Genomic DNA, 8,968 nt, shown 5'->3' on the forward strand with positions numbered 1-8,968 from the left:
GTTTGCAAAAATACGTTTTCATTTTTTCATCTAAAAAGAGAAACGATGGGAGCCAAAATGTTCCTTTTTTTCTTAAATTCATATAAAGGCTGAGAAATCTGAATATTGTTATATATAACATATATATTAGTTTATTTTATAGATGAATATAAGAAAAATGAAAATACCATATAACCAAGACAATCATTAATCATTAGTATTCATCAATCTAGACATATATATATAAATTGTATACATTCATGAATTGATGAATTTAGATAAGATTAGAAAATCTTACAATATGAAATGGAGGTAGTAAATTTTAGTTAATTTAATTGATCTAGCCTAAATTAACAGCTACTCTTCGGTTGATCAATACATTTGCAATATTGTTTGGGCTAGACCCGTATATGGCACAAACATGCACACAATTTACAGCAATTATTTTCTTCATCCAACAATGGAAGAATAACATAAAACCTCTACATTGATGAGGTATTTTACAGTCCCTCAGGATGCTTAATTGCCTATACATTATTATGATTTATAACACCTTCTAGTGCTAAATTATGGTACAGTTTCCATGAATATAGAAGAAAGGCAGCTTCAGCTTCCCTTATATACATGTAGTGGTAACCAAGAGATCAACCTCTCATGCAATTATTCAGCAGTTGATTTTATAACTTTCTATGGCAATGCCTCCTTCAGGCTCCTAGCATACTTCTCCAGCCTTTTCAGCCCTTGTTTGGGAGAAGCTGCTTCACCCAGCTGCCTCACCATTGCACTGCCAATGATCACTCCATCTGCACCCCACTCTGCTATCTGTATCCATTTGACAAATTGACAGTGTTTCAGAATTTGTAATCTTTGATAAGAAAACCGAGGTGTTGATTAACCTACATATAATACACCAGTCACTTAATCAATAATCACCTGTCTAACATGTTCAGGGGTTGATATACCAAAGCCAACACACACAGCTTTGTCAGTGACCTGCTTAATCTCCTGAAGGAGATGCTCAACATGTGGGTTTACGTTCTGGCGAGATCCTGTAACTCCATTGACACTGACCTGCATAATACGTTTTACAGCAAGCAAATTATTATTATTTGTTCTTGGTCAGAAAGCTACACTTAACAAGTAGTCTAAGTCAGGGTTTCTGAAGATTTGCTGTTAGTGTAGTTACCAGGTAAACAAATCCTCCTGAAGCCGCTGTGATTTCCTTCATCCTGTCTGCCGGTGTAGCTGGTGTAGTAAGCAGCACCTGCAGCCATTAATCCACACACAAACTCAGAATTTGTTGGTAATTAAACAGATTAGTTTACTGCTTGGTTATATATTGGTGAAATCAACTTATATATGTACCAGTTCCAGGTTGTTCTTGATGGCTTCACTCCTGAAAGTGCTTGTCTCTACGTAAGGAAGATCGGGTACTATAAGACCTGGAACACGTGTGTAACAACTGCAAATTAGTAGCTCCATTAATTGTTTAGATTCTAATTAGCATGAGCACGATGTTAATCGTGCCTGAACACTGAAAAAACAATGAAACTTAATTAGAAATACATAATACGACAATATGTCACATGCACTTGTTCACATCAATGTTCCAAGTGAGCACTGGATCAGAGAGCACATCACAGCCTCAGAAATGCTTGGCACAGTTTAGCTTGGGCCCAAGAATCTATGGCTACCTTTTGCTTTATTTAGGACAGTGATGGGTGTTTCCCAAGCATGTGCTATACCTTAGCTATGCACGTGAAAAAACAAGTGAAAACGACTCTAGAACATCTGACGTGACTGTAGTACAGCAACATCGGTTTGGAAAACACAAAATGATATGTGCAGACAAATCATAATTACATACTCCATCCGTCTCAAAAAAAACCAATTCTTTGATTTTTGTGCTTAGCGTTTAACCATCCGTCTTATTTAAAAAAAATTCAATTTTTTTTAAAAAATTAGTCACACTTAAAATACTATTTATAATTTATTATCTAATAAAAATAAAAATATTAATCATAATATTTTTTAAATAAGAAGAAGAGTCAAACATTGTAGTTAAAAAGTAAAAGGTTAATTTATTTTGGGCCGGAGGGAGTATACATCTGTAGTTAATAATCTATGTAGTTACTGTCGTGCCGTCTTATGTTTAATGTTGCTGACCATTGGATTCAAATTTAGTAATTTCTCTTATTCAAAAAATACATAATTATTAATTATTTTGTTATAATTTATTTTATTATTAAATTTACTCTAAGCATGACTTATAGTTTTACATGCTCTAAAAGAATTTAGAATTAGATGAATAGTTAATGTAAATAAAAAAATAATATGTCAAATAAAATGATAGGGGAAGTAGATTTTAACAAATTATTACGTCAATTTCATATCATAAGATAATTTGGCTCTTTTTAGATTCATGAGTATATTAATGCATATATATTATATATATATATATATATATATATATATATATATATATATATATATATAGTCTAGCTACGGTGAGTTGCAACTCACGGGCTCCTCCGTGAGTCGGGGTCCAAAAACATATCAAATCACCTCTAAATTTTGATTTATATGGCTCACTAGATTCTTCATATCAAAATCTGGTACCACGAAAAAAAATTATTTTTAGAGTTTTTTAAGTATTTTTTTGAGATTTTTAAAAGTGACCGTACTATATTAATAAAATAATCAATGTGTTATGTATCACTTTTAAAAATCTCAAAAAAATACTTAAAAAACTCCAAAAATGAAATTTTTTTGTGTGGTACCAGATTTTGATACGAAGAATCTAGTGAGCCATATAAATCAAAATTTAGAGATGATTTGATATGTTTTTGGACCCCAACTCACGGAGGAGCCCGTGAGTTGCAACTCACCATAGCTAGACTATATATATATATATATATATATATATATATTCATAAATAAATCGTCAAAACATTTTATAATACAAAATACAGAGAGTAATTAGGAATTAATTAGTTGGCTACTTGGCTTGAATTGATTGTTATTACTACCTTGGACACCAGCTTCTTTGGCTGCGGCGGTGAAGTTGGCCAGACCTCGCCGGACGATGGGGCCGAAGTAGGAGAAGAGCACGACGGGGCAGGAGAGCTCCGGCGTCACCTCCTTGAGCATCGACATGACCCCGTCCAGCGTGGCGCCGGCGGCGAGCGCCCGCGCGGCGGAGGCCTGGATGACGGGGCCGTCGGTGTAGGGGTCGGAGAATGGCACGCCGAGCTCGATGACGTCGGTGCCGCAGGCGTCGAGCAGCCGCAGCGCCTCCGCCGTCGTCTCCATGTCCGGGTCGCCGGCGGTGATGTACGGGATGAACGCCGTCTGCTCGATCCCGCACAAAATTAAGTTAACCAACAATTATTCATCGGAATCAATCGAGATCGCGATCAGCTTCTGTGCGTATATCACTCAACACAAATATGTAAAATTTTTATTTTTTATTTACAAATATATCGTTGGATTATTTTCATAAAAAGCAAAAACAAAATGGCATCCTTTACCTTGCCCTTCTCCCTGAGCCTCGACATGGTCTGCGACACCGACAGCGACATGCCGCGCTCGGCGTTGGGCGCCGGCGCGGGCGCCTCCAGCGCAAGCGACGCCGCCGCGGCGAGCCTCCTGACTGCAACCCTCCCCGGGAGGAGGCGCGTCGTAGGCGCCGCCGGGGACGACGAAGAAGCCGGCGACGCCGCCGCCGCCGCCGCCTTCATCGTGAAAGCCATATATGTCGCTAGCTACGCTTAGTTAATCACGTACGTGCACGTCGGCCGGCGTACGTGCAAATCGGTCGATCAGGTGTACCGTGTACGTGATGTGTGTGTTGACGTACGTGTTGTTTGATCGATCGAGTGCGTTCGCCTCGCCGCGACACGGGACGGGGAGTTTATATAAAGATCGAATTGAACTAGCCGACGGCCGCGCGCCGGGACGGGCACGGCGGCGGGCGCGGCGAACTGGCGATGGTGGTCTACGTACGAACGGTCGCGTGCAAAACGTGGGCGCGCGGGCTCCCGCTGCATGCGTGCGTGGAAGTGGTATGTACGTTTTTTCGTGGCCACGTACGTACTCTCGCGCGACGACCGTTCTGGCGGATGGTCCAGTACTTAACTCCGGCACTGGACCAGGGATAGGAACCAATAAGCGTCCTTGCCGTTCCTCTCTCTTACACGATCGCACGTACGTACGGCTACTACAAACATGCTATACCTCGCTCTAAAAAAAGAACTTAAATCTTTGGCTCATCTTGTTTGTTCGGGAATAACTTTATTTCAAACAATTACTACACTAGGGTTTAGTGAATTATATAATATATATAAATAGATATTTAGGGGTTTGAAAAAAAAAGATTTAATAGTCTTTGTAACTTTATATTTATAAATATAAAGTTTTTTTTTATCCTTGAAAAAATACGTTAAGGTATCTTGAGCTACTTTTTAAAAAGCTCGTAAATATATATAAGGTAGAAAAATAAACTTTTTTATGAGAAATAGAGAGAGTAATAGGTAGGCCTATTTAAGTAACGTACTTATCGTAATATTTGAGTGGCTGGATCGGGATTTAAAGTTAAGGGTGATAGATGATTCTCTAACCTATGATGTTTTTGACTTTTCTTCGTAACCGTAGAAAAGTATGCACATCCGGTTGCCTTTTAGCAAGTGTTTGTCACAAGTCATGCATTTGAATCCTCTCCTCCACGAGCTATGTCTTTTTTTTCATGTCTCACCTGCATGAATCTTGGAGTAATGGATCTATCATCTAACGGTGTAAAAATTAGAAGTTTTCTCGTTTTCTCTTTTCAGCTTGCACGAATATCGGGGCAGATTTATTGGTCAAAAAAGATTTCCTCAAAAAATAACAAAAGCCAATAAATCTATCGCAATAAACCACTAAAAGTGCAAAAATCAAAAGTTCCCAATTTTTCCCTCGTATGAATCTCGAGACATATCTAACGGTCCAAAAACCGGAAACTTTTCCCCAATAAATTTGTGACAATAAACCCAACAAAACCAGCATGATTACCTAAACAAAATACTAACTGGGATTGTTATTAATTAAGTAATTTGACTGAACCAAGACCATGTTGTCAATTTGAGTTTCCCCTTGCTGCTTGCCGTGTGCTAGACTGCTAGTCCCTCCCTGTTCCCTGGTGTTTACTCATCGAAGCTCTGCTGGTGAATCAAAGCCTGGTGACGTATACATGCTGATATACTACCTAGTGACGTTCTCCAGTTCTCCTCACCGTCGATCTGTTCGATAGATGGTCACATGCACGCATGACTCACGTGCAGCAATTTTGGAACAACAAGACGAAGGACTCGAGGACGCAGCACGTTCATAAGAGATGTTTTGTTGGTATGTACTACTATGTAGCACCACTTTCAATAAACACACAAATTTACTTATATTTTAGAATAAAAGGTACCACCTTAGTTTTATACATCCTCATCTTTTGTCTTTTGTTTATTAAGTAAAAACTTAAATTTTTAATCTTAAATTTAAAGTTGATTTTGAGGTTTTTTATTGTATATTATTTTCTACTTTGGTTTTTAGAAAATGTTGTTAACAAGAATAAAAGTTTTATTCGTAACTAATTATTCGTTTACAAATATATTATTTTGTCTTTTCTTTTAAAACCCCAAAATATGACCCCCGTAGTCTCTGTCCTAAAATATAAATATTTTGATGATTTAAATTTTATACCATAATATAAGTATTCCTATTATTTAAATTTTAGATTATAATGTAAGAATTTTTACGCATATTTCTATTATTTCAATCATTTCAATGATTTCAAAACTAGTGAGATGCTTAGAAAGAAAGTTTTAAATAATTTAAAATTCACTGACTACTAAAGGGACTAAAAGAAAATCTTTAATGTATTCTCAATATATACTAAATAACCTAGAAATAATTGTATTAGATAGTATTATACGATGTCTTGATTTTTCTTTCAAATTTAAACTTCTTTAATTTGACCATGTTTATAAAAAAAATGTAGCAACATTTTTAACCCAAACCGATTATACTATTAAAATATATTTATTATTAGGTTTAATGAAGCTAATTTGGTGTTATAATTGTTACCATATTTTTTCTATAAATATATCGAACTTCAAAAAAGTTAAAACAAAATTAGGACGATAATATCCCTCTGAACGACTCACGTTTTTTAGTCGGTTGTTGAGTTGTAATTGTCATAGCAAGCATGCACCACTGCTCAACGGCTAGAAAAGCAAACATTTTTCAGGTGATCATACTGTCATTTCACTTTACAATTTCACAGACCCGGTTCGCTGCATATAGCTTGACAGGGGGCCACAAAGACGACTAGTATGCTGGTTGGCGAAGTCGAGGCTTTTCTAAACGTCTCCAAATAACTAGGCCTTCTAGAAGCATGTCAGCTGCACTTGCTAACTATTGTCTTCATCTTAAGTAGAGCATAACTCATGCTTTCTGCAAGAAACAGATGGCACTTAGTTAGGGCTTATCATCAACTCTGATAATGGTTGTCCGGTCTCTTAGTCCAGTTTACTTCTTTCAAGTTGTTAACTTAGGGGAGAAATATATCGGTCGAGTGGTCAAGTAACTAGTATGCCCTCAATAGGAGGGATTGAAAAAGCTCGATCCCTATCATAAATGTAGGCATATCCTCCTCTAATAAGCAGCACATCCCCAATAGAAAGGATCGGGTTGCCATAACGGTGAAGGGGTAGATTAGACGAGGATAAAATGACAAGAATTTTAAATGATAAAGTAATTGGTGGAACAATATTATGAATACTGTTGCTATGAACGATATTATTTTAGGATGATATTTAAATACATGAGATACTTATATTTACTCTTGATTGCAGCATTGTTTACTGATCTACTTCTTCTGGTTAATTTTATTTGACAATATTGATTTTTGGATATAACTGTTTGTCTTATTTATTTTTTTAAATCTGTAAAATTATAAGTTGTGTTTAAAATGTATTTAGTAATAACTTAAATCATAACGAATAACTAATAATTCCGTAAACTTTTAGATAAAACAAATGGCCAGCAATGTCAGATACAAAAGTGGAGGGATTACGAGGCACTGTACGTATGCTCCTAGGTCTCCCCTCAGTATACAGTACGTACTAGTCCCAACTCATCTCAAATTGAACGGTTGCATTTGCATTCTAACACCTGGGCATTCATGTAAAAAAAAGAACTCAGATCCATGGATTTTTTTTCCCCTTCAAGATGTGTAGAACATAGAACATGTGAGAACTGGGAACATCGCCAGCGTGCAAAACAGGTCCACATAATGCAGGGCAAATGCACATAAATGCAGCTAGCTTGTTGTAACACGTGGTTATGAATCCGAGCTTATCTTAAGTGCACTAGTGCGCGAAAACTCAATTAGTTTCATGCACTATTCCACAGCAGAAAACAACGTTTTTTTTTTTTTTTTTGCGACTATCCTCAATCGAAACCTCGTCGAAGGCGCTATACCAGTCTCGGTGAATTTCAGAATTTCACGTGGGTTTCAATATAAAAAAATACATGTTAAATGCGCAAAAATAGTACTATAACATAGTATTTACGATGCAAGAGTTTCGTAAGGATTAAACTTGGTATACATAGTTATCAATACTATAAAACCGAGTTAAAACTTCAGTAACTCGCTTTATCTCCATATATTTAGTCAACTCATGCAGATTAGATGGATACAAAATTTAAGTGATATATTAATCTATAAAATTGTAAAGTGAAATTTTAAATTGAGAGTAATTACTTTATCCATTCGGTTAAACATATTTTGATGATACTATATTATTTAAAACCACATGATATTTTGCACTAACAATAGTCTGTTACTGCTAACAGACACCTGCCAATCTGCCATCACGTTTAAGAGAAGGGCTTACTAGAAAAGTCAGAACAGCTGGCAGGTCGAACCGACGCTAGCTAAAGGCACTTTTGCAATTTTTTAATATCTCAAACCACCTCATGAAAAAGATATTATGCATTGTGCATCGATGGCATGAAAGTAAATATCTGAGAGTCGTTTCATCTTATATCATGTAAAAACCACCGTTTCTATGAACCAGAAAAAAAATCAAGTTAATTCTTTAAGAAACTCTTTCTTTTCAAATTAATCAAGTTGATTATTTAAGAAATCATTTCTTAAAAAACAAGTTGATTATCTAAGAAACCGGTTCTTTTCTCTTTATAAGTATGTGCTATGCATATTTAATTATATGTTCCCTATTACAATAAACAGATATAATACTCGTTAAATTAAAAGTAATCGTTAACCATTAATCATTAGAATAAACTCCTTCACGGGAAGTGTGCCTAACTCCTGATCAGTTTGCTTGTGAAACCCCGGTTCAAATCACATATCATTTTTTTCCTAAAAAACATCACTTGGACACCTAAATAGAGTATTAAACGTAGATAAAATAAATAAAACTAATTGCAGAAATCGTGAGACGAATCTTTTGAGCCTAATTAATCCATGATTAGCCATAAGTACTACAATAACCTCATGTGCTAATGATAGATTAATTAGATAAAAGATTCGTCAAACGGTTTCCAATCGAGCTATAAAATTTATTTTGTTTTTTTCATTTATATAAAAACCCTTAAAGATATCTAATCAAATGTTTGATGTGACTAGTAAAACTTTTCATTTTGCCAAACGCAGCCACTTGATTGGTATGCATCCTTATGTTTTTGGGAGTGTGCGTACGAGTATGTGCGATTGTACTATGTTTCGAAAAAAATATTGGCCACCTAGATTGCACCGTCAATTGATGCAATAGATGCTTAGCTGTCGTCAGGGCAAATTTAGGTTGACTTTTAGGAACTACAATAAACATGTACCCACTTGATCTTAAATATAGCTAAAACTTGAATGAATTTGTACTCTGAATCTCGACAAACGTGTTAAATCTTATCGTAAGTAGCTATATTTTTTAACCGA

General features: G+C 36.0%; 1 protein-coding gene across 1 annotated transcript; it reads right to left on the reverse strand.

Moving 5' to 3' along the window:
• Positions 1-414: 414 nt before the first annotated feature.
• On the reverse strand, positions 415-3,731 carry LOC102712344 (indole-3-glycerol phosphate lyase, chloroplastic-like). Its single transcript, XM_006650669.3, has 6 exons — positions 3,510-3,731; positions 3,009-3,330; positions 1,345-1,421; positions 1,166-1,243; positions 913-1,050; positions 415-801 (listed from the first exon to the last, which is right to left on the reverse strand). The coding sequence occupies exons 1-6, from the start codon at positions 3,729-3,731 to the stop codon at positions 667-669; spliced, it is 972 nt and encodes a 323-aa protein (XP_006650732.2). The 3' UTR covers positions 415-666.
• Between the last annotated feature and the right edge of the window lie 5,237 nt (positions 3,732-8,968).

The sequence above is a fragment of the Oryza brachyantha genome, chromosome 3 (genome assembly GCF_000231095.2).
Source record: "Oryza brachyantha chromosome 3, ObraRS2, whole genome shotgun sequence".
Lineage (NCBI taxonomy): Eukaryota > Viridiplantae > Streptophyta > Magnoliopsida > Poales > Poaceae > Oryza > Oryza brachyantha.

Excerpts from the sequence above, each read along its gene's own strand:
- LOC102712344 (XM_006650669.3), bottom strand. The coding sequence starts at position 3,731 with ATGGCTTTCACGATGAAGGCGGCGGCGGCGGCGGCGTCGCCGGCTTCT. Across the intron at positions 3,331-3,509 it reads GGCTCAGGGAGAAGGGCAAG|ACGGCGTTCATCCCGTACAT; the intron begins GTAAAGGATGCC and ends GGGATCGAGCAG. Across the intron at positions 1,244-1,344 it reads TCAAGAACAACCTGGAACTG|GTGCTGCTTACTACACCAGC; the intron begins GTACATATATAA and ends TAATGGCTGCAG.